The sequence below is a fragment of the Thamnophis sirtalis genome, unplaced genomic scaffold (genome assembly GCF_051295495.1).
Source record: "Thamnophis sirtalis isolate CommonGarterSnake01/CBP01778 unplaced genomic scaffold, rThaSir2_p1.2 scaffold_4, whole genome shotgun sequence".
Lineage (NCBI taxonomy): Eukaryota > Metazoa > Chordata > Lepidosauria > Squamata > Natricidae > Thamnophis > Thamnophis sirtalis.
Genome location: NW_028261384.1, coordinates 90,390,596 through 90,415,353, shown reverse-complemented (window position 1 = coordinate 90,415,353; position 24,758 = coordinate 90,390,596). Strand labels below are relative to the sequence as shown.

Genomic DNA, 24,758 nt, shown 5'->3' with positions numbered 1-24,758 from the left:
GTTCAAAGTTACATGACTGAAAAAAGTGACATGATCATTTTTTATATTTATAACCATTATAGCATTCCCATGATCATATGATCAGTGACCAAAATTCAGATACTTGACATCTGATTCATACTTATGACAGCTGCAATATCCCAGGGTCATATGATCGCCTTTTGTGACCTTCTGACAAGCAAAGGCAATGAGAAAGCCTGATTCACTTCATCAACATGTTACTACCTTAACAATTCACTTAACAACTGCAGCAAAAAAGATGGTAAAATGGGGAAAAACTTACTTAACAAGTATCTCACTTAGCAACAGAAATATTGGGCCAAATTGAGGTTGTAGGTTGAGGACTTCCTGTACTTGTTTATCTGCAATACTGTGTCTTTTTCCAGTGGGGAAGAAAACTAAACTAAGATAATAGACACTCACCCCCTCAGCTGCATCAATGAAAAGTACCACACCATCAGAAATGCGAAGACCTGCTGTGACCTCATCAGAGAAGTTTACATGACCTTTAGGAGTTAAAAAAAACAAAAACCCAAAAAAACACAATTAAAAAAAAAACAAATCAGTACTTTTCCCTTAGGAAATAATGTTAATTAGAACATGAGAAATCAATCTATTGTGCTTCAAAGTGAAGAATGCCAACACTAGGCAACACTGCTTTTTTGTAACAGTCCCATTGCTTTGGAATGGCCTTCTACTAGAAATCAATCTCACCTTTTTCTTTAAAATTATTTTAGGAAACCATTAAAAATCAAATTATTTCAGCAAACATATAATCTTGGCAATTTAATTTCTTGAATTATTTTTATTACAACATTGTACTCATTTATTTATTGTAATTTTTGTGTTTTCTATGTAGATGTTTGCCATTTCACTGTAGCCCACTAAGACTTTTTTGGACAAAGCTGATATGAAACCAGTAATTAATTAAATAAATACAGAACTTCAAGAGATGCAGATGTCAAGGACTGCATGCCATTAAGTATAAAAAACTTTGTTATATGCAAATATACCACCATTTTAAGATTCTATTTTTAAATATAGGGTAAAAATTTATTAGGCCAAATTTCAGTTGTCTTCTAGGTCTCTTGATGATTCATCTTACCAGGTGTATCCATGATATTGAAGAGAAATGATTTGCCCTTGGTGTCTGGAAGGACAGTGGTCACTGGTGTGCTTTTAATCCCAACACCCCTCTGAAATGAAAACAAGATCATGATAGGGATGGAAATAACTCTTTAATTTGAAACTGATGATCACAAATTTAGGATAAAGGATAGCAAGAATCAGCAAAATTCTACATATTTCTAGGAATACTGAACATTCCTAGAATTCTAGGCACTGAACATTAGAGATCTGTTGTATGGTATTTGACAACATGAAATCCCTTGAGCACCAAGGTAGATAATATGAGAACTTGGAACCTTTCATCTAGATTTTGTATTATAGGTAAGAATAAGAATAAATTTCCTAGAATTTCCTTATATTTATCCATTCCAGGTCAGATCAGATTCCTCTTTCCTAAGAAAAACCAACATAAAAGTAAAGAAAAGAACAACCAAAATAATGTTGAATTACAATATCTTCCTTCCTGGAAAAGCTAAACATTTGGAATTTTTAAATTTAAGGAAAAATGAAAGTAGAAGATAAAAATAGAAATGTAGATTTATACACGGAAAGGGAGAAGAGGAAGATGTTTACTTGTAGAATTCATTGTCAGAAGGTTCTGTTGAGATAAATGGAACTGCTTTCTTAGGCAATATTTGTATAAAGAAAATATTAAATGTGGATTGGGATAAGGAACCTACAGGATTTAAGATATTGCTGAAACAAAATTCACATCAGTATTAGTTTGCATAGCTATACTAGAATTAGAATTACTGGGAATTATATTCCAATAACTGAAAACCTACCTGTTCCTTATTCCATACATTAGTTTTAGATTTAGGACCATTAAAGCAATAAGGGTTTTTACAGATACAGGGATAACCTGATAGGTCACTACAAAAGAAATAGTGAATAAAATTAACATTCTGCCTGAGATAATAGGCTCTTTCTTGTGCCAGAAGTGAAGTAAAACTTATTGTTGTGTGGTTTAATATAGTTTTTAATACTTCAAAACATAGTAGGAATATGATGAAAGAATTAATTCAGGACACTGCAAGATGAAAAGAATCCCAGATACAAAACTTCCAGAAAGGCCATAGTCAGTATATATATATATACCTAAATATACTTACTTCTTGCTCAGTGAATAGAATGTCTGTATAGCAAAGCTGAGAAAAAACAGAAATTCAGACTGGATTAATTGAGGCAGAATATTTTCATCCAGATAGTTACGTAATAATGAATATTGCTTCCTTTACTTCTGCTTTTCCAATCTGTCCTCAATAAGACACATAAGAGGTAAGTAGTAGTATAGTCTTTATTGTCATGGTATAAAATAAACACAAAATTGATTTTAACCTCACTGGTGCAAAATTATAGCAGAAAAGAAAAAAAATAGTCATATGTTTCCACATATGCATGGAGTGATTGTGGTTGAGTTTAGGAGTCTGACAGCCCAAGGATAGAAACTATTTTTAAAACTATTCGTTCGACTGGCTATGCTTTGATGTTTTCTGTCCGATGATAGAAGTGCGAAGAGACATTGACCAAGGTGTGAATCATCTCTGACTATCTTCCTTAGCAATGAGACCTGGCAATGCCATCCAGCAATGTCAGAGGTCAACCAATGGTTACTTGTACTGAATTGATCACTCTCTGTAGTGCCTTTCTGTCCGCAGCAGTTAAACCAGTGTACCATACTATAATGCAATATGTGAGGACACTTTCTATTGTGGACTGATAGAAAGAGTTCATCAGCCGTTGTTCCACCTGATTTATCTCAGAGGTCTCTGTTGTTATGTATGTATTATTATTTTTCATTCTTTAGATTTATAACCTGCTTTTCCTCCAAAAACTTGAAATATCTTATATGGGGCTCACATTTTATTTTATTCTAACAGTCTTGGGAAGCTGTGCCATATGAGAAGGACCCAAAATGACCATCAAATTTCCATGGCAGAAGCTAAACCTAAACCTGTGACTTCCTTGCACAAAAATTCCAAGAAAACTATCTGGATTATAATGAATTATGTAATTGGAAGACTAATCACTTTTATATCCTTATAGTACCATATACCTACTTCCCATAAAAAATGAAATGGTTTCATGGAACTTACATCCTGGTCGTATCGCTTCCTGATCTCAGGATGTGTTTGTTCAATCAGGCAATCCACAAAACAAGTCTAAAGGCATTAGAAACAAATAAATAAATAATGCACCAACTAGTTAAAATACTGTGTTAAGAAGTATAAAGATGTGATTCTTTTAGCTCTTTTTACAATTAGAAACAAGATGGCCCATGTTCTGAGATAACAACTAAATAGGATGGGAGTGGGGAATGTTAAAAAAAGTCAAGATATTATTGAGACAATCATTTTCAATTTTCTTTCTCTGTCTGTTTCTCTCACTCATATACACACACGCATTGTAGACACTCTTGTTCCACATATTTCAGAAATATGTTAAACGTTAAAAACTCTTCAGATTTTTCAATTTAAACATACTGTGTATGTCACTAATGTTAAAAGCTCTCAAATTCCAGAATTATAAGAGTTGGAAGGAGCTATTTAGGCCATCAAATTCAACAATAGAGGAAGCCAGTTTAAAGTATCTACATTGGTTCATCCGTCTAATAAAAATGAGATTTTCTTAGTAAATGGTTCCTGTTTTTACAAAAAAAAAAACCAAAAAAACCCCCCTTTCATAATGTTCAAAATGTTATAAAAAGCACTATTATTTTTATTAAATTATTTAAAAACATTCATTTCAAATTATTTTAAAACTTGAAACACCAGATTTAATGGTATGATGATTAATAAAGCTTAGAATGATTTCACATATTCTTTATTACCATATTTATTAATTTATAAAGTAATTTGTTAAATAAACTAGTCGACCCTATGAATGAACTTTTAAATAGATGCTCACCTTCCCATGATGTAGGTGTCCACAAAGTGTAACATTCCGGATCAGTTCTGAGTTGTCCATCAAATCTGCAAGAAATCTAAGAGAAAAAGATCAAAGAGAGGAAAAGGTGTTAGTGATTATCATTGCCTAAGGAAAATTTCCTTGCAGATGCACTGGTCTTCCACTTTATCCTTGTCAGAGATGGAAATAATTACAGCCTTATCAATTTTTAAGATACTTTGCAGTTGTGTATTTAAATAGCTTAAATGAATCTCCCAATACTGGAGTGATAAGAATATATTTTACCAAAATCTCTTGACAAAGTGGAAAAGTTCTTCTCATATTAAGATATACATAGCAATATTATTGCCCTATTGAACTGAGATGGGAAGAAAGCAAGATGAGCACCTGTATATTTTCTATATCAATATTAATGAAAGGTCAATAAAATTTATCTGTCTCTAATAATTGTAACTTATAATTCATGTTGATTATATTCTGCATTTCCTCATCTCTCTTTCTGATTACTGCCCCTTTGCAGCAAACATTGAGAATAGAGAATAAAAATTACTATAGTTCTGAATGATTACTGGCTAATAAACAAAAAAATGAGTACAATACAAAGGGTAGACAATGAATGAGTGAAAGGGTGATTACATAAAAATAGATTAAGGGGTTGACTTAGAAGAATAGTGCAGAAACATAAGTGTTATATTATGAACTAAGACCTTTAATCAAACTTGCACATTGCATATAAGTTGGGACTACACCTTTCATAACATAATATAAATTAAGATGGATACTATAATAGCTAAAAGTTTTAGGGGCCAATTTGTAAAGAAGTTGTGAAGAAAAGAACAGAGAACCAAAAACAGTAATAAGGGTTGGAGGGAAAAGAAGAGAGAAAACAAATAAATCCAAAGCTTTACTCACTCCATTTTATATACTGTAATCGGCAATGTTTGCTCCATGAGGGAAAATTTCTTGGTCTTCACTGGTTTAATAATAGGTTCTGTAGGAAAAGAAAGCATTAAAATAATACTGTCTTTAATGGAAAAGCAAGGCATTCCTAAAACATTTATCAATGGGAAAAGATTCAAAAATACATGCCACAAATTTTAAACTAGATTTTTGATTTATGCATGACGGGTAAAAAGGGATTTGTTTTTGTTTAAAAAGAGGCTGGGAATATTTCCCAAATATCAAATAGTGAATATATTACTATATTCACTATTTGATAGTTAATATATAGTGAATATATATATAGTGATAGTGAATATATATTTGTCTTAGTTCTTACTGATCTGGTCTAAAATATAGCATGGCAAATCAGTGTCCATATATGTTATTTATGTAAATATCTGAGCTAAATATCTGATAGTACAATCTACAAATATTTTTTGGGACTGCATTGTAGGTTCCTTTCAAATAGAGAAGTATCTTTATTTACCAGATGTGCTGTAATCTATCCTGCCTATCCTGATTATTTCCTCATCATGTTAATACAGTTTTCCCCAAACTTAGCAACTTTTTAAGATATGTGAACTTCAACTCCCAGAATCTCCCCAGCCAACACATTGGCCGAGTTAATTGGAACAGTTTTTTCCCCAACCTTGTGTCAATAGGATATGAAAAATTACAACTGTGAGAGCCATTCTGGAGTAGTGCCTAATGTACTAAGCTAGAAATCAAGAGACTATTTGTTGTAGTCCTGCCACAGGCATGAAACCATTGATGACTTTGCACCAGTCACTCTTTCTTAGCCAAATACAATTCACAGGATTTTTGTGATAGGAAAAATAGTAAGTAACAGCATTAGGCATGTATACTATTTTAGCTAATCAAAAATAAAACTAATAAATAAAATAAGTAAAATATGATCATTCCCAGGCAAGCTAACTAGATTTATAGCAACTCTACAGTAATCCAACAAAACTGAAGGCTTGGAGAAGAGTGTAGCAAGTTGAGCAACAAAGTCTTAAATTTAAATTTCTTACCTGTAAGAGGCTGTGTATCTTCTTCCTGCACTATAGTTTCTACTTCAGGACCATACACCTCCTCAGCTGTTGGATAATATTTCTTATCCTCATGTAATACTACATCCATCCCAGGGTGATCATCATCATGGTCTCCCATATCATCGTCATCATCATCATCATCAGGCTGAAACCAAAATAAATTACCCTCAGCCAACTATTAGCAATAGAGTTCCACTTACAGAATTTAGAGCTGATATCTACATTCAATTATAACTTGCAAACATATGTGCATATTGTATATTTTGTAAAATGGTGCCAAACAATAAAGTAGCATGTGGCAGCTACTCTTAAAATTAAGGCTAACATTTTTCTCAGGAACAAGATTAACATCTTAATCGTTAATCTGTTCATTACAGAAACTGAATTACAGAAGCCTGTAAAAAAACTAAAGGATGATCTTAAACATGAATGTTGTTTGTAGCACAAGCATGAGATCAGTACCTCATCAAGATCTTTTGACTCACGACCCATTTCATCATCATCATCATCAGAATCAAGCTCCGGACCAATATAATTTCCAAATTCATCATATAAGTCAGTATCCATGTTGCTGAGTCTTGAATATAAAAATAAATAATTAAAATAGAACTAGTTTGTATTCCCAAAATATCACTTTAATATTTGATTGCTTTGCTAGTTATTTAGTGTGCCTTACCCCTAATTGCAAGATTCATATTGGGATACTTTTCAATTTATCTTAACACCTTAGTTTTACTGCAAGCTTGATACTTTATCTGCATTTACTACTACTCTAAATAGCTTATTCCTTGTTTTTAGTTTCACATTTTATTTTCAGCACAACAGCTATAAGATACCAATTCAGTAGCCTTTGCCAGTATTAATCCAAGAGCTATTTTTTATTCATCAACCTTCCATGATTGTCCCTAGTTTTAATTATCAGGTATAATTTCTCCAACTCCTTTTTAGCCACAATTACCATCATATCACATTACTCATCTTATTCAGGATAAGAATAATTATTCTTATAAATCAGTTGTTCTAATTCAACAGTGACTTTTTCAGAAACTTCCAATTTTAAAATATGATAGCTTTCTGTTATAGGTTAAAAGAAAAAAGAAAAGGCAACAAAAATAGCATCTTATCAGAAATGCATCTTTATACAAGTAGCTTTATTTTCCACAAACCTAATCTATCTGAATGCAAGCATATAGTTTTCTTGTTGAGTCTTTTTTTACTTCAGAGGAAGACTATGTATATATTAATCTCTTTCATGCCTCAATTAATAAGGCCAGGCATGTATGTTTCAATTAAAGATTGGATAAGATGTGTAGACATGTATTCTCTACCATTTGAAAGTGCAATCTTGTTTTTAAAAATGCCTAAATCTGTCTTCCCATTAGCTTCCATATCTCTCAAATCTCTCTACCCGTTGCCATATTACCCTTATTCGAATTCCACCACTTTCGTTCAAAGAACAAATCGCGTACTTTAAAACTACTGAGAGATACTGTGGAACGGCCGTTTACTGGTTTTAAAAATAAGCATTTTAAAAAAAGATATCGTAAGGCTTTACAAGAAATCATAACGCACGCGTGCGATTACCTTTTTTGTTCTCCTTCTCAGGAAGCGCGCGTTACTCGAGACGTTTCCCTTGCCGGCGCACGATGCGACCGTGGCACAAAAAGCCCCTTCATTTTCCTCCGGATAAAGTTGTCCATTTAGCAGCCTGATTGATTTTCCACGTTTTTCTCCTATGTTTGATGCTGGAGAGTGAGAGGGATTTATAGATTCGATTTCGATTCTTTTCGGACCGTCTCAGCAAAATGGAAATTTTTGATAAGCATGGACTGTGATTAGGCGTTTATGATAGACTGTCCCGATCTCTATAGGTCCATCTCGCCATTTCGTTTTCCAGTTGCTATGGAAACCGAATCGACGCTTAAATACTATTGAAAGGGGAGGGCTAGGCCGGATTAAAAAACAACAACAACAACCGAACTACGTTTCCACAAACGTGGAAAAAATCTTCCCTTCCTTCTATTTGGTAACGGCCAGGTTAGCGAGAGAAATCGAGAACAGTTTTTTGGGTGCTGGGTATGCATGGGATGGTAAAGTAAAACATAAACCTGTAAAACCCGTCGCCACTGAATATGGAGTGGCCAAAAGAGTATTAATTCGGGCAGGCTTGTTTACTGTTTTCTGGGAGAGTTGCTGATTATATTCTTGCTTGCCTACTTACTATTTTATATTGATGTACTTCCTTTCCGTTAGTGCCTGATCCAGGCAGACACCAAGACTGTAGGCTTGATTGGAAGGGGGGGGGGGGATGACCCATAAGAAGGGTACATTCAATAGCAAATTCCTTATATGTCAGAATCTATTTGCAAGGATGTAATGGTTGAATTGACATGTATGTATATATATGTGTATGTATGTATGTGTTTTCATAGATTTTCACGGGTACAGGTATGCAAATCTTGGCGTATTCGGGTCTTTTCCCATGTAAGATTGAGAGTATCTTTTGGCGACGTTTTGACAAGGTCCCAGTTGCCATCTTCAGGCTGGTGCCTTCGGCTTCGTGCTTGTGCAAGCAAAAAAAAAAGCACAAACAGGAAGCCAAAGGCACCAGCCTGAAGATGGCAAGTGGGACCTTGTCAAAACGTCGCCAAAAGATACTCTCAATCTTACATGGGAAAAGACCCGAATACGCCAAGACCTGCATGTGTGTGTGTGTGTGTGTGTGTATGTATATATCTATATATCTATATATGTCAGTTTATTTTTACTGATTTTGCTGAATAAATTCACTAACCACAGAATGATGAGGATGGGGTGTGTGTGTTGTATTATATTTATTAGAGAACATAAAATGCAATCACTGCAACATTTCATTTATTTTCACATTACCATGTTGGAGAATGATACTTTCCTCCCCGCACCATCGACTATTTTCTCCCTTTCCTCCCCGCACCATCGACTATTTTAAATCACACTTGTGCAGTGCTCCACAAATTTTAGGAATGTGGTGTGAATGGTGTGCCTGGTTGATGTCTGTACCCACTTTTTAACTTCATTATTGCTGTATTTTTTGTGTTTTAATTGACGTGGGGAATGCATGGATGAGTGGCTGTGTATGTATGAAAGGATTGGGAGTACAGCCTGGTGCCTCCTCCACTGAGTGCTATTGCAGAAGTGGTAGGGGGCCCAGGCCTACCTCCCGTCCCAGAATGATTGACATAAATCGCCTGCCAGATGGAGCAGAGGCTGTGGGAGGGGATATGGGGTCTACGGGTGCGGGGGTGGGCCGGAGCATTATGGTCACTATGGGGAGAGGTAGGTACGACGGGAACTTCAGGGCTAGCCATTACCGAGGAAGGAGGGTTTGCTACGTCATAGAGATCCCTCCTTCCGGCCCTGCTAGTTCCACTCCAAGGCCAGATGGCGAGAACTGTCAGGGCCCTGGTCTCAGGCTGTTGTTGCTAAATGCCAGGTCTGTGGTTCACAAAGCTCCCCTCGTCCGGGACCTAATTTTAGACGAGGGGGCAGACCTGACATGTATTACTGAAACCTGGCTGGGCCCGGAGAGAGGAGTCATGTGTCCAGAAGGATTTCAGGTGCTTCATCAGCCGCAACCCCAGAGAATGGGGTGGGGGAGTGGCTGTCATCGTCCGAAGGTCTTTAGTTCCTCGTAGGATCCCTGCTCCAGAGCTTGTCAGGTGTGAGTCCCTGTTGATGAAGTTGGACCTTGGAGGTCAAGTGGGTTTGTTGCTAATGTACCTACCTCCCAACAGTGTTGCAACAGCCCTCCCCTCGCTCCTCGAGTCAGTAGCCAAGTTGGCGGTAGAGTTCCCCAGAGTTATGGTTCTGGGGGATTTCAACCTGCCTACACTTGGTGAATGCTCTAATGGGGCACAGGAGTTCATGGCTTCCATGACAGCCATGGACTTGACCCAAGTAATTCGGGGTTCGACTCATTCAGCGGGTCACACGCTTGACCTCGTATTTCTCTCGGAGCAGTGGAGACATGATCTAGAGTTGAAGGGCATTAAGACCTTGCCCTTGTCATGGTCTGATCACTTCCTACTGAGGCTTGACTTTCGGAAACCAATCCCCCACTGTAGGGAGGTGGAACCGATTAGGTGGTTCCGCCCCAGGCGCCTGATGGACCCAATGGGATTTCAGATGGCGCTTGGAGAAATACCTGACATTCTCGTCCACAATCTGGTGGAGTCCTTAGTCGCTGCCTGGAATACAGCGGCGGCGGGGCCTCTAAACCGGATTGTGCCTTTGCGACCTCTCCGAGGCAGCGGATCCAGGAGGGCCCCTTGGTTCACCGAGGAACTCCGGGAGATGAAGCGCCAAAAGAGACACCTAGAGCGCCGCTGGAGGGCCAGTAAATCTGAGTCAGACCAAGCACTGATGAGAGCCTTTATCAGAGCCTATCTCGTGGCAATACGGGCGGCGAAATGTGCACATCCGCTGAATCGCGCCCAGCCGCCTTGTTTAGAATAACCCACTCCCTCTTGAAAGGGAGGGATGCGGATGACCCTTTACAAGGTGGAGCTGAGGAATTTGTTCAGTATTTAATGGATAAAGTCGCTCGGATTCGGACAGAGCTGGACTCCAATTGCACGGTACCAGCCAAGGTACTGGGAGAAGGTCTTGAGCATATTTCATGGATCGAGTTTCAACTTGTCTCTCCTGAGGAAGTGGACAAAGCCAGGGGAGCGGTGAGTGCCTCCACTTGTATTCTGGACCCGTGCCCCCCCTGGCTGGTCTCGACCAGCAGGGAGGTGACACGCGGCTGGATCCGGACGATAGTTAACACCTCTCTCCGGGAGGGAATTTTCCCGCTCCTCCTAAAGGATGCGGTGGTGAGACCCCTCCTGAAGAAACCGTCTCTGGACCCAGCCATTTTGAGCAACTATCGACCAGTCTCCAACCTGCCCTTTGTAGGGAAGGTTGTTGAGAAAGTGGTGGCCTCTCAACTCCGATGGTCCTTGGATGAAACCGATTATCTGGATCCCTTTCAGTCGGGTTTCAGGCCTGGTTACAGCATGGAAACTGCTTTGGTCGTGCTGATCGATGATCTCTGGCGAGCCAGGGATAGGGATCATGGTCACCCCTCTATCCTTGTGCTCCTTGACCTCTCAGCAGCCTTCGATACCATCGACTATGGGAGAGGTGGGAGTGGGAGGCACCGTCCTCTGGTGGTTCTCCTCCTACCTCTCAGACAGGTCGCAGTCGGTGTTGGTCGGAGGGCAGAGGTCGACCCCAAGGTCCCTCAATTATGGGTGCCGCAGGGTTCGGTCCTGTCCCCCCTTCTATTTAACATCTACATGAAGCCGCTGAGTGAGATCATACGCCAGCACGGGATTAAGTACCACCAATATGCAGATGATACACAGTTGTATCTGTCCGCCCCGTGCCAACTCAGTAAAGCAGTAGAAGTGATGTGCCAGTGCCTGGAGGCTGTCAGGGTCTGGATGGGTATGAACAAGCTTGCACTTAATCCTGACAAGACCGAGTGGTTATTGATGTTCCCTCTGAAAGATTGGCCAAGTATTCCATCTGTCAGGCTGGGGGGTGAAATTATACGCCCCTCAGAAAGAGTTCGCAATTTGGGAGTCCTCCTGGATCCGCAGCTGACTTTAGAACACCATTTGTCAGCTGTGACCCGGGGGACCTTTGCCCAGGTTCGCCTGGTGCACCAATTGCGACCCTACCTGGATTGGAAGGCCCTTCAGATAGTCACTCATGCCCTTGTGACCTCAAGACTGGATTACTGTAACGCGCTCTATATGGGGCTGCCCTTGAAGAGTGTTCAAAGACTTCAGCTAGTCCAGAACGCAGCTGCGTGAGCGATTGTGGGTGCACCCAGGTACACCCACGTTACACCTATCCTCCGCGAGCTGCACTGGCTACCCATTAGTCTCCGGACTCGCTTCAAGGTGCTAGTCGTTACTTATAAAGCCCTACATGGCATTGGACCTGGGCACCTGAGAAACCGCCTCCTGCCAATTACCTCCCATAGACCGATCAGATCGCACAGATTAGGCTTCCTCTGGATCCTATCTGCCAGCCAATGTCAGCTGGCGACTCCCCGGGGGAGAGCCTTCTCTGTTTTAGCTCCAGCCCTCTGGAACAAGCTCCCCGTGGAGATCCAGACCCTTACTACTCTCCCGGCCTTCTGCAAAGCCACTAAGATGTGGCTGCTCCGGCAGGCCAGGGGGCTGTTGAAATAGCCAGCCCCACGGTAACTATGAATGTTGTGTATTTTAAATTGTTGTTTTGTCTATTTGTCTATTTATCCCCTTCCCCTGTTTATTGTAAGCCGCCTGGAGTCCTTCGGGAGTGGGCGGCATACAAGACCAATAAAATACAAATAATACAAATAAATAGTTTTCACAGCTAGAAAAACAGTACCAAAAAACCAGTATGGAGCCAATTCTTAAAATCTGAACAGCCAGCAGGCATCAGATGAATCATGTATATCATGCTAAGTAACAAAGACGATTGTTCAGTATTGATTTAGCGTATGAATCCCTTATAGCTTGTTCACCAAATAATGATTAAAGAAGACATGATTGACTTGGATGGCTGATTCCAGATACTAAGAGTTTAGAGCTGTGATCTTGCTAAAAATAAAGTAGCTCAGTGCAAAGGGCTACTGTTTTATTCTGTTTACTACTATATTTGTAAATAAAACGAGTCTTCAGTATTCTATACTAATGGAAATTGAAGGTTATGTATTTGAAATCATTTAGCAAAATTGGACAAAACAATGGTGTGTTTAGAATAATCATAAGAAGCTGATCGTTTTCTATTATGCAATTATCTGAGAGAGAAACCTAGTTTTACAAATTAAATATCTAATTATTGGTCAGCTGTGTTTTTCTTAGGTTCCCAAAGTGGAAGGCATGATTGATTTCCATGCTTTGGAGAAAGAGCTGGAAGAAGCTATTGCCACAGATGAGAAATACCAGAGAGAAAATGAGGCTAAATTCCGAGCGGTACATCAGAAAGTATCATCTTATGAAGAATTCAGGTTTCTTAATTTTTAGAATCCTCTATTGATTTGATGCAAAATATGGATAAAAACATTTATTTATGAGGGCAATTTGCTTTGAATTTAGCAAACTTATTGAACCTATAATAATTAAATTAATAATAAATATAAGTTTTGTAAGTCTGGTTATTTTTAAAACCTGAACTAGATGAAAGCACAATATTTATTTATTGTGCTTTATTTTCATACTAACTGATTTTTTTCAGCTGCCTTCCCTCTGTTCTATTGGTGCTGAGAAAACTGGAGTAGTTCTTTAATTTTATTTCATTGCATGTAGAACATTGGATGATATATTTACACACTGAATAGCAATTTAACTATTAATAACAGAATCTAGGAGATTTTCTTATCCAGTACTCTTATCTTATGCAGGAAATGTACTACAACACTGGAAAAACATTCATTCTGTGATATGTGTTAGCAACATAGTGCAGTTTTCATTACTTTCCATTTTAATTTCTGCATACCTTAGAGAAAGAAGCCAAATAACAATTAAATCACTCTGCTTCCTGCTATTTTGCATAATATATCAGGGAAACAAACAACAATTGGAGTACATAACGCAGAGGCTAGAGTTACCAGTTAAAGTTGAAGAAGCAGAGGTGTTCTCTTTACTGCATTTTTCTCTTACGTGTTGCAATATCTATTGTGTATTGCATATTGTGTATTGCATATTGTAAGTTATCCATAGTTTTATATGGTAGATTAGCCTTTCCCATAAACTAGCAGTTAAGAGGCCAGGCAAGATGTATGATACAACTTTCCTATTTCTTTAATAATTAGATGAAATGAGAATTTAGTAGCTTTAAACCAAGTGGCTATGGCTAAATGGTTATCTGTAATGTCTCTAGACTCTTCCTCCATTCTGTCTGCAGAGATATTGTTCTAGCCTCCCATTTGAAACCTCTGGAGAAAAAGGACAAAATGGAATGTGGCAGAAATGTGTTGTGGAACTCCTGTGCAGTTAAAGCAAATCACAAACAAGAGAGTAAGATAGACTTGCCTCAGGTAAGAGTAATTCTGTCTATGAACTGAAATGTTTCTCCAAATATTTTTAAAATTAAATATGTTTTAATTTTTTTATGTAGGAACTAAAACTAGAAGATTATTTTTTTCATTATTTGAATAAATCTAACAATACTATAGAATAATTATTATTCTATCTTATCCTATCCTGTCCTATATCCTAACTATCCTATCCATCTTTCTAATTTTTATTGTTTCGTTGAAGAATTATACCCCAAAATATACAGTTGATAAGAGTTGATGCTTTTGTATTCTGCTTTTTTCCTTTTTGATCTCTTCTACTTCTGATTGCTCATCATTAATTAATATATTGTGCCATTTTTGTTTTAAAAAATCTGTTTCTAGCAGCCCTGTTTAAATTACAGTTTCCATAAAACATTAATTGATACTTAAAAAATGAAGAAAGTATTAATTGTGGAGTTGGGAAGTACAATAATATCTAGGCAATGAGACTATGTCATTTTAAAAAACTCTCTAGGAATTAGAAAGCCTGCCTGAGACTTCTGCAGAGTTCTACAGAGATTGGCGCAGATGTATGAAAAACAATCAGGATCGCTATCTCCTCCTCCTCCAACTTGGAGCCCAAAACTTGGGCCGGATCTTCCAAACAGATCTTGCCTTTGGCCTCTTAGGTGAATTTCTAGTGGTGCTGAACCAAAATGCTTCCATTAAAGACTGCAATTTTATCTTGGATATCTTGGAGAATTTATCAGGCACCAAACGTTTTGGACTGAACATTGAACTCCTTAGTGAGAAAGAGAAAGAAAACTGCAGGCAATTGTTTGAAAAATTGCAAAAAATAGAAAATGACCTTGGCAATTTTTCTGAAATTCAAGAGATTCCAGATGAAGATGGTACAGATGCTACTCAAATCCATTGTCAAGGAGGTAAAGGAATTGGAAAAAAAGTGTTAAAACTGATGAACCTTTACCAAATCTCCTTGATCAATTCTTGAGTATAATAACTAATAACTAAAGATGGAAACATTGTAATATAAAAAAAGACTAGAATGCCTATTAAAAACATACCTATCAGCCCTTTTAGTATATATTGGAAAAATAAGAGCATATGAAAAATAGATATCTAATCAGAGAGGCTCACTTCTTGCTTTTTGTCTCAATTGCATTAAATATTATATGAACTTAAACCATTATCAGCTTAAAAGTATGCATTATTTATTTTGGAGTACTTTTGTCATATTTCTTATTACACATCTTGATTGATCTTTTGCTTTAGTTAGAAGGCTTAGTCATTGAAGTATGAAAGACACTACTGACAACTTGGATGTTGGCTCTTTGAGTATATTTATATAGAGGCTTTTTTGACTAATAGGTAAGCATAGCAAGCAACGTAGCTGAAATCAGAGAGAAGGATTTTTAATTCACATTGAAGAACCTGAATGTTTACATTTATAGATAAAACAGGCCATATGCCAAGAGATTGGGGAGCAGCAATTATCATACCAATTTATTAAAAAGGTAATAGAAATGACCTAGGCAATTATAGACCCATTAGTCTTCTGAGCGTTATTAGTAAACTATATGCCAAACACCTAAACTATAAACTTCAGGATTGGCTAATTTCAGGGGGGATAATCAAAGATGAACAAGCCAGTTTTAGAGAAGGAAGATCTAGAGTGGATCATATTGTAGTACTCCACCATTTAGTACAAAAATGCACATATAAAAAAATCCTCTTTTTGTGGCCTTCCTTGATTTTAAGCAGGCCTTTGATTCAATATCCAGGATCACCCTCTGGGAGAAATTAAAATGCACCACTATCAATAAACACCGCCAATTCCTCATACAAAAATTGTATGCAAATTCCACCTTGAAAGTGACACGCAATCCCCAAGGGAGTTTAAAGGTACAAAAAGGGGTACAGTTGCATCCTGTCCCTCTCCCTCTTTAACTTCTATATTAATCCCCTGATTGATCTCTTACAGAACCGTAATTTCCATCCTCCTAATCTAGCACAACGCAAGATTCCAATTCTCTTGTATGCTGATGATGCCGCTATTATTTCACAAACCACCTATAGGACTGAAGAGAGCAATTAGGGCAACACTCGGCTATTGCAGGCAAAACAAGCTTTAACTTTGATAAATCAAAAATTTTAGTTTTTGCTAAAAGACCTAGCCAATACCCCTGGAAAATAGAAGGACATAGTTTGGAACAGGTTAGAACATTTAGATATCTTGGGGTGGTTTTCCACTTGCAAGGGACATGAAAGGCATACCAGGATCATACATTGCAAGCAGCCAATAGGTCCTTAAATGCAATTAAACACTTCTTTTACACAGGCAGAGGTCAGTTAGTACCTGCTCCCTTAAAACTTTTTGAGGCCAAACCATTGGCACAAATTCTATATGGGGCAGAAACAGGAATCCATGCAAAGAAAGACTTGCTAGAAACCATACAAACCAAATTCCTGTGAGCAATCTTAGCGGCACCCAAAGGAACTTCAAATGCCCAGTTAAGGCATGCCTCAAATTCAGGTAAGAGCCTGGAAGATGATGATCATTCATTGGTTTAAAATGCATTTCTTTCCAGAGGGACTGTCCCCACTAGTGTTGACTGACAACTTCCCCTCCCCCTGGAAACAGGCAATTGATCACAAACTGGGCTCTTATGGGCTCTCACCAGTATTCTTAATGTCTCTAGGCTTTGATCAAGCAAAGCAATTAGTAATCAATAGAATGAAGGATATGGAGTTCCAAGAAGAACTAAATAGGTTGCCTCTCCACAGTAGGGACAGAATCAAACAGGAGTGTGGGAATCGGCAAGATATCTAAATGACCTGATTTTCCCAAAACAAAGAATAGCTTTCTTCAGAGTCAGATTTAACATTCTTCCCTCAGCACTCCTCAAGGGCAGGTATAAGAGAACACCAATAGCAGAACAGGTTTGTATATGTGGTAAAGGAGAAGTTGAAGATATCTCCCATGTTCTATTACACTGTGAGCTATACAGAGTTTGTAGGTCTGCACATATTATCCCCTTATTAGAGAGATTGCCAGGGAGGGCAGACAATTTTTATGTAGGCTTTCTCCTCCAGGACACAAACCCGGCTACCACGTATGCAGTGGCAAAATTCTGTGTTGCTGCAATGTCCACAAGAAAAAAACTAGTTACAGAAGTATAGTTGTCATCTTGTACCAATTATTTGAACATATCTCTAACAATTTCTGGACCATTGTATTTACTCCCTTACTTACCGGCTTTTCACCCAGGTAAATCAGGGAGTGACTCAAACAATTTGAGAACATGTATGTTATTATCCACTCCAAGGTGGCGCAGTGGTTAAATGCAGCACTGCAGGCTACTGCTAGATCAGCAGTTCAGCGGTTCAAATCTCACCGGCTCAGGGTTGACTCAGCCTTCCATCCTTCCGAGGTGGGTAAAATGAGGACCCAGATTGTTGGGGGCAATATGCTGACTCTCTGTAAACCGCTTAGAGAGGCCTGAAAGGCCTATGAAGCGGTATATAAGTCTACTGCTATTGCTATACTTTTAATGTCAATACTTTTTAATTATATTTTAATGTCAATACTTTTTAACATATTGTGAAAAGTAATGTGTATTGCTGGTCTTTGACTGTAATAAAGATTTATACAATACTAAAAAAAAAATTCTTTACAGCTACACAATTTCAGTGACAAAAGTAGGATAGATTGCTTGTCTGCTCTATTTCTAGGTACTCACTATAGCAATAATCCAGTGAACAGTTTGGAAGTAAGCTTTTGAGTATCTGCAATATTCTGACACATTCTGTTATAGCAAAAATAGTATTGCATCTCTAGGGTAATATTAACTTGATACTACTGTATATTAGTTGGAATTTCAACTAACTTACTCTTGATAGAGAACATTTTAAAAAAACTGTTATTCTCAACAAAGCAATAAAACATTGGAGAAGAAATTTAAAGTTGTTTTGGATCATGTTATTAGATGGAACTGTCCTATACCTAGAACTTATACAGTACTTAATCTTTACCCTATGTATTCTCTTTCATCCTTCCCATCAGAGATGCCATATATATCTGAGAGGCCTTAGCAAGCTGAGAGTGCCTAGAGCTCTTCATTTTCATTCATCTTCATTAGTTTATTAAAGATCAATATGCAAACTATGCATTGTCAAGAAATTTGCTATTATTAAGTGATCAAATTGTTTGGATTTGTATCATCTTGGGCACATTGACGTAGAAACGGCAGTATAAAAAGATATTAATGTGAAAGTAGTAGAAAGCAGCATAACACCACATCTGTGCTTCAACCAAGAAGATCAGATTTGGGGGCTTAGCATTGTCATTTGAACATAAGCAAATGAGCTGTAAGAGGAATATTATATTATGCCAAAGTGCATATGTTTTTTATCTAGTTCAGAAGTGCCTTGGACTTTCCTCAGAGCTATTTAGGCAGGTTTTGGTTCCAATTCAAATTATAATACTCATACTTAAAGCAAAAACAACAACAACATGATTCTTTCAGATTCACTTGTATCATTGTCCCAATCTCTACATCGGTTGGTGTTCCACAAAATACATTGTATAAGCTTCAGCCATCAAAAGGCTATCTACATCACAACTGTTTTAATTCATCTTAATGGTGATTAACTCTTAACTATATAACTTGATATGTTATGAAGTTCTATTTAGAGTATACTATAGTAGTAAAATATCATAAATAATGGGGTGGGGAGGTAGATAGTTGGAAGGAAAGAATCTGTTTAAGTCTTCTTCCCAAAAATTATTTAATATATTACATTAAATCTTGGTAAAATGAAACAGTTAATGAAATAATTGATGATTGAGCAGTCTAAGACTATTATGCAATTCTGTCAGATGATCAGTTCTGGGGAACTTGAAGGGGAACATGCATATGCATATCAGCCTGAAATACCAATCAGCACCTCTGATCCCATCCACCATCACTTTCAGCATAATGGATACAGTCTTTAACATTACAATAGTAAAACGAATAATGCCTTATGATATCCTTTCAGTCATAGGCTGGTAGACTGGAAATAAGACGAATATTTGCCATGAATAGCTGACAAAACACAAAAACCAAACAGGTTGCCGGGTGTGTTAATATTGTAGTTTACATTAGGTGTAAATGGGAAAATGCTTTTTGTTCCTCAATTGCATTAAATTCATTTAAAGAATTACATAACTGATTTTTTTTATTAAGATGATAGGAAATATTTTTTACATTGCAGTAATTATGCTACAGAAATGGCAGTACAGTCTGAAAATCTCTAACAAAAACAAAATGTAGTCCTAGGTTTTCTGATTATGAGACAGCTTCATTTATACAATCAGTCATAATGGTTCTCAAGGGCTTAGTTTTGTCCGTATCAGAACTTAGTTGGCATTCTAGAACTAACACAAGTAATTCCAGAGTCTTTATTTCTTATGAAAGTGTAATATATACTATATGATACACATTGCTAACAAGTCCACTCTGAAAGAATTGGAACAACACCAGCAATTCTAGAATGAAGGCTTTCTTCATTGATATGCATTGTTAAAATGTAAACTCCAGAATTTGTAATTAGCCTCTTTTATAGAATGTGGAAACTGTTGGGTAATATATGAACAGCTATCAAATGGTGTCATCAGGATGGGCTGTTATAGCTATGGTATTTGGCATTGCTGATGTTCTTCATGCCTTTGCTATAATGGAAAAAGAAGATGTGTTCAAGAAGAATCCTTGCCCAGCTTTCTTGATGTTTGAGAATGCTGCTTACTTGGCTGATATGAGTTTTGAATTGCCCTGTAAATGTAAGCCAGAGGAAATAACTTCTGTAGTTTGGTATTTTCAAAAAAGCATGGGCAGTCAGCAAACTAAGGTGCTGACAGATTTTGATGGTACTTTGATAATAGATTCACGCCACATCAAGATAGGCAGTGACATGCTTCGTCGTTTCAGCATTAGGATGTTCAGTCTCATTGTTTTCCGGATTCAAGTGGAAGATTCAGGGCATTATATTTGTGGTACAAAGAAAGGTGATTTCTTCTATGGTTATGATATAGATGTACAGCCTTCAAGGAGAATAGCTGTTGTCTTTGCAGATGAGGGACAGCATCCACAGAATGACCTCCATGAAACAAATTTCACGGTCCTCACAATTTTCTGGGACTGGACTAAATGCAACCGCTGTGATGTTAGGGGTGAACAACGGAGAATTGGGCTTTGCTATGTAAAGAGTTCTTCTCTGTTCAGGCGGTACCAAACCAGTATAGAAGAGGTGGCATCTTGTGGCTCAAAGTCAATCCCAAAGAATTTATTTTATGGTATTCAGATGAGAAAACCTGAAGTTGTAATACGAAGTTGCATGGTATCTTGTAAGGGGAAGACATCTTCAAATGAAGGAGAAGCACCCATTTCAAATATTATCTCAAAGCTTGGAGAAAAACCTTGGGTTTCCAACATCCCTATTCAATTCCACAGGCAGTCCCTTGGCAGAGGATTGATCATTTCTTGCCCTGGTGCTAGGCCAGAGCACGCTGTTGCCTGGGATAAAGATTCAACACGATTATATCTCAGTAGGTTTCTCACTGGGGTTAATAAGACCATGAGGATCTTCATTGACCATGGAAATCATCTCCACATTCGTTTTACCCAGAAGAATGACAAAGGTATTTATTACTGCTGGCGAGAAGGAGAAATAGTTGCTGGATTCCGGCTATCTGTAGTATATGAAAGTCGCCACAGACGAAGCTTTGATGATCCTGAAACTCAGTATGCTATTAAGGCTATTATCACAAGCTATGTGCTCATCACCATCTTCTTTATCATCATTCACATTGTTCGCTGTTGCCTCTACGTGTTTAAATGTACAGATATGGAATAGCATCTCAAGAAAATGACTATAATGGCCTAATAAGTGATGATGATGATTTGTCTCACAACTAATTTGATAATTAATTGAGCAATTGTGTATTTATTAATTATTTCAGTTTAAGAACATAGTGCAACTCTCACTGAAAATAAATTTTAATCAATCAGCTTTCTTAAATATGAGAGCTAATATACAATGAGTAAGCAACTGTTAACAGAAGGCAGGGACACTAACATGTTTTCATTATATGGCAATATGAACGGTTATTTTAATTGTAGAATTCTCTGCCATAATAATACCCCAATTAGTAAATCAATTTAAAATCCATATGTATTGTGAAAAATCCAGAAAATAGTTAATTGAGCACTGTCAGTCTGAAATTCCTGTTGCTGGATTAGTACAGGTTCGAATATACTTGAACATTATACATGTATCACAAATCTGTAGCCGTCACACTTAGGGCAATTACTCTGTTGACAGTTGAAAGTAGATGTGTAGTTCATTTCTTATCCAGTTTAATTGATGTAACAAACTATTTTTTGCATCTTTTATCTTAAAAGAAACGTCTGTATTTTGTTTGTGTACATGTTTTTATATATATTTTTTGTTTCTTTGTAAGCCACTATAAGAATTATTTGGAGAATATCTAATAAAGAAACAGAATAAGCAGTGAAAATCTAAAGTAATTTTTTGATGTAATGTTTAATTGTAAAAGAAATACAATAATAAACAAGTTTGCAATTTTAAACAATGACATTGCTATGGCCTCGTTATACTTTTAGTTTCTATTAAGCATTTACATACAGTCTTCTGTAAAACTATAGTTAGAAGTTCATCTATTAGTATAAATATGCAAGCATGTTTATGTGGATACAAAGCAGAGTATGGAACTTACAAAATATTTTGGCATAGTGGTTCTAAAAGGAATACATCCAAAATATTAAATAGTCATAAAGTTTAATCATGTATATATGCTAGTGTTTGTACAGCTAGTTTTGCTGGAAAATAGGTGAGTTGTGTGTAACTCTTTATGGTGAAAAATGATGAGCTATCATATTCCCTACTTTTATTTTTTAAAAGAAAAATAAAGGTTATGCCATTTCTTTCATAGTCACAGCTACTAATTTAAACATAGGAGAAAAGAAGAGATTATGCATAAACATCATTCAGTATTCTTTTCCAAAGTACCATTAAAAACAACAACAACTAGTCATGTAGTCCATGCATAAGTGCATGTAACCCAGGGAATGGATTCAAAAGTGAAAAATGCAATTAGTAACATTTGTTTAACAATAGATAAGTGACAGTGTTCATATGGCCATCTAAACTGATAATATAAGAAATTTATGTCTCTAGATTTATGTGTTATTTCGTTAAGCAGGCTGATGTTTTAAAATTATGCTTGAACATATAACTGATATAATGGGTGGAAAAACCCAGTCGCTCTTCAAAATCCTTTCCCCCTCAAATTGTGTTCATTTAGTTGTTTTTTTTAAAGTTGCCTCAATGTTTCTTATAGGCATGCTCTGTGAAAGACTAGTTGCCTTCCTCCTTCTTTCCTAGTCAACCCATCTTGGGAAATCCTAACTTCTGTTACTGGCTTACTTGTATCTTTTCTGCTCTGCAACTGAATTCTGTTTTGCTTTAAGCTGAAGCAATGACAAAGAATAACCCTGTGAGTCTTCAGTACAGAGTGAACTGTTATTTATGGCTAGGGTAGGCTTTAGCCAGAATTCTTAGGGAAACTGGAAATCATCATTCAGTAACCTTCAAAGCAGAGGTGGGTTGCTCCCGGTTCGGCCCGGATCAGTTGAACCAGTAGGAGCGGCGGTGGGAGGCTCCGCCGTCCACCCACCCAGACACATGTGCGCCCAAACCAGTAGTAAAAAAATTGGCAAACCACCACTGCTTCAAACTGCCATAGGTTGCCTAGCTCTGATTTAGAGCAATTGCTTCAATATTTGAGATCAATCATACCAATTTTTATTTCTTCATTGACTTGATTAAGCCAAATGAAATTCTATCAAGCATTTTCCTGCCAAACCTCTAATCTTATAGGCATCTTGTCACTTCCCTTCGTGAATACCTAACCTTTCCTCCTGTATCTTCCTCTCTTCTGCCACTTTGTCTTTTGATGTTTCTCCCATCACTTCTTGTCATCCACTGCACACCATCCGCCTAGAGTCAAATGGCTAGTAGCACTCAGAGGAATGCAGCTATGTCCTCTTTTTACTTGGATCATAACACATACAATTTACTGAATATAAATCACAGGACCATCAATTTAGAAGATACTAAAAGCTATAAGAAATCAGCATTCAGTGAAGTTTTAATGCTTTCTAATTATTTATAATAATTATAAATGAGATACAGTTACAAATTCTTAGTTTGGTCAGTATCTTTCAACATAATCTACAGCACAAGATTGCTTGGATAAAATAATGTCAGGGTTAGGATCATCTAATATCTTAATTTCTTAAAAGAAAACATGGGCTATCAGTTGGAGCTAATGGGAAGGCAATTTCATTTTACATTTACTGTCAGCCGGCATCTGGATTTAAACCCTTATGAACCTGCACAGGAGAGATGCTTTTTGTTCATGTTCAACAGGTACTTCTCTCCAGTTTTGACTCTCCTGGATAACTGCAAGGATCAGGGAAGAAAACGATTGAGAACTAAGGCTAAGAACAGAAAAGGAACTTGTTCCATTTCTCTAGCTATTTTAAAATTAACTGAGTGGAGGGAAATCGAGGAACAATTAAAACAGAGAAATTGTGATTTTTAAAATAATAGGTGCAGTTATTTTTTATCTAGAAATTTTATATTACAGTCTTATCTGAGCCAAAGCCAAAAAGTTTTATAGGGGTGGTGTTATTTATTTTCTTTGTATAAGATCAGTGATTGTATTATACAACTTGGAATCTCTTTACAGCAAAGAGGTCTCTAAAATAGGAATAGAAAAACATCTTTTGATACGCACATAGCCATATATTCCCCTCCCCTTTTTTCCTATGGGGAATTTTTTAAAGTCAGGATCTGTGATTTGAACAATCCTATATTTTTATTTCCCTTTTCACGTATTTTTGCGTGGGAGTTCTTAAAACTGAAACAGTATTTTTATATTTCCCCCCCTTTTAAAAATAAAAATAAAAATTTATTTAATTCTCCTTTGTGAGATTGATCTCTCTCAAAGAGGAAAAAGAAGAAGGGCTTCATTCCTTAGTGCTACAGACACATTTCAATTTTTTCCTCATTTTCCTCTTATTTTTCCAAGCACTACTCCAAAGAGGGAGGTTGAGCTAAGACATATAGACTAATAGGCTTTCTAGGAGAAAGAGTTTGAGACCTCTACATGTTCACCATATACGTTCAGTCATTTCCATACATTAATGAAACATGGAACAGATTTATCTAATTTGGAAACTGCTATCCATCATAACCAGTAAACCAGTACACAGGATAATAGAGAGAAGGCATACATACTATAGGAAACAAATTTTAGCCACTACTTAGATTTTACTGGAATTTTCCCCAAAGTATATAGCAGTCAAAGGTGAACCAAATGAATTGCTATGAGGGAAAAATGCAAGATTAATGGATGTAAGTAAAATATTAATCACTTATTCATGAGTGATAATTTTAAAAGAGAAAGGAGTTTCTGTTGCAAGTTCCTTGTGCTCTTGGAAGAATGTCCACATGTAATTATAACAAATAAATAAATTCTATATTATCTGAAGTAAGCAAACCACAACTGGAATTATTATTTTAAAATAAAACTTGTCTCCTGCTGACCAGGATTTCCT

At 37.0% G+C, this 24,758-nt stretch overlaps 3 protein-coding genes across 6 annotated transcripts in view; 2 read left to right on the top strand and 1 right to left on the bottom strand.

The window, feature by feature from the left end:
- EFTUD2 (elongation factor Tu GTP binding domain containing 2) overlaps window positions 1-7,685 on the bottom strand; it is a 30,404-nt gene extending 22,719 nt beyond the window's left edge. Inside the window, exons 1-9 of the mRNA XM_014076434.2 lie at window positions 7,617-7,685; window positions 6,495-6,609; window positions 6,012-6,177; window positions 4,948-5,026; window positions 4,036-4,111; window positions 3,225-3,290; window positions 2,241-2,276; window positions 1,106-1,196; window positions 424-506 (exon numbers count right to left, since the gene is read on the bottom strand). Coding sequence (XP_013931909.2) covers window positions 424-506; window positions 1,106-1,196; window positions 2,241-2,276; window positions 3,225-3,290; window positions 4,036-4,111; window positions 4,948-5,026; window positions 6,012-6,177; window positions 6,495-6,599 — 702 coding nt within the window. The 5' untranslated portion in view covers window positions 6,600-6,609; window positions 7,617-7,685. The remainder of the gene's footprint in view (window positions 1-423; window positions 507-1,105; window positions 1,197-2,240; window positions 2,277-3,224; window positions 3,291-4,035; window positions 4,112-4,947; window positions 5,027-6,011; window positions 6,178-6,494; window positions 6,610-7,616) is intronic.
- A 250-nt stretch (window positions 7,686-7,935) lies between these two features.
- On the top strand, window positions 7,936-15,201 carry DNAAF19 (dynein axonemal assembly factor 19). 4 transcript variants are annotated; one of them, XM_014076435.2, is made up of 4 exons: window positions 7,936-8,069; window positions 12,917-13,062; window positions 13,935-14,091; window positions 14,588-15,201. In XM_014076435.2, exons 2-4 carry the CDS (start codon window positions 12,935-12,937, stop codon window positions 15,062-15,064), a joined length of 762 nt encoding a protein of 253 aa, XP_013931910.2. In that variant the 5' UTR covers window positions 7,936-8,069; window positions 12,917-12,934; the 3' UTR covers window positions 15,065-15,201. The 4 variants fall into 4 exon arrangements, with proteins under 4 accessions (XP_013931910.2, XP_087569493.1, XP_087569492.1 ...); XM_087713367.1 differs by having other exon boundaries at window positions 7,951-8,069; window positions 12,902-13,062; XM_087713366.1 differs by lacking the exon at window positions 7,936-8,069 and having other exon boundaries at window positions 12,214-13,062.
- Window positions 15,202-19,719: 4,518 nt separating this feature from the next.
- Window positions 19,720-20,967, top strand: FAM187A (family with sequence similarity 187 member A). Its single transcript, XM_014076406.2, has one exon. It carries the CDS (start codon window positions 19,720-19,722, stop codon window positions 20,965-20,967), a length of 1,248 nt encoding a protein of 415 aa, XP_013931881.2.
- Window positions 20,968-24,758: the final 3,791 nt, after the last annotated feature.

Excerpts from the sequence above, each read along its gene's own strand:
- DNAAF19 (XM_014076435.2), top strand. The coding sequence starts at position 12,935 with ATGATTGATTTCCATGCTTTGGAGAAAGAGCTGGAAGAAGCTATTGCC. Across the intron at positions 13,063-13,934 it reads TCATCTTATGAAGAATTCAG|ACTCTTCCTCCATTCTGTCT; the intron begins GTTTCTTAATTT and ends TAATGTCTCTAG. Across the intron at positions 14,092-14,587 it reads GTAAGATAGACTTGCCTCAG|GAATTAGAAAGCCTGCCTGA; the intron begins GTAAGAGTAATT and ends AAAACTCTCTAG.
- FAM187A (XM_014076406.2), top strand. The coding sequence starts at position 19,720 with ATGGTGTCATCAGGATGGGCTGTTATAGCTATGGTATTTGGCATTGCT.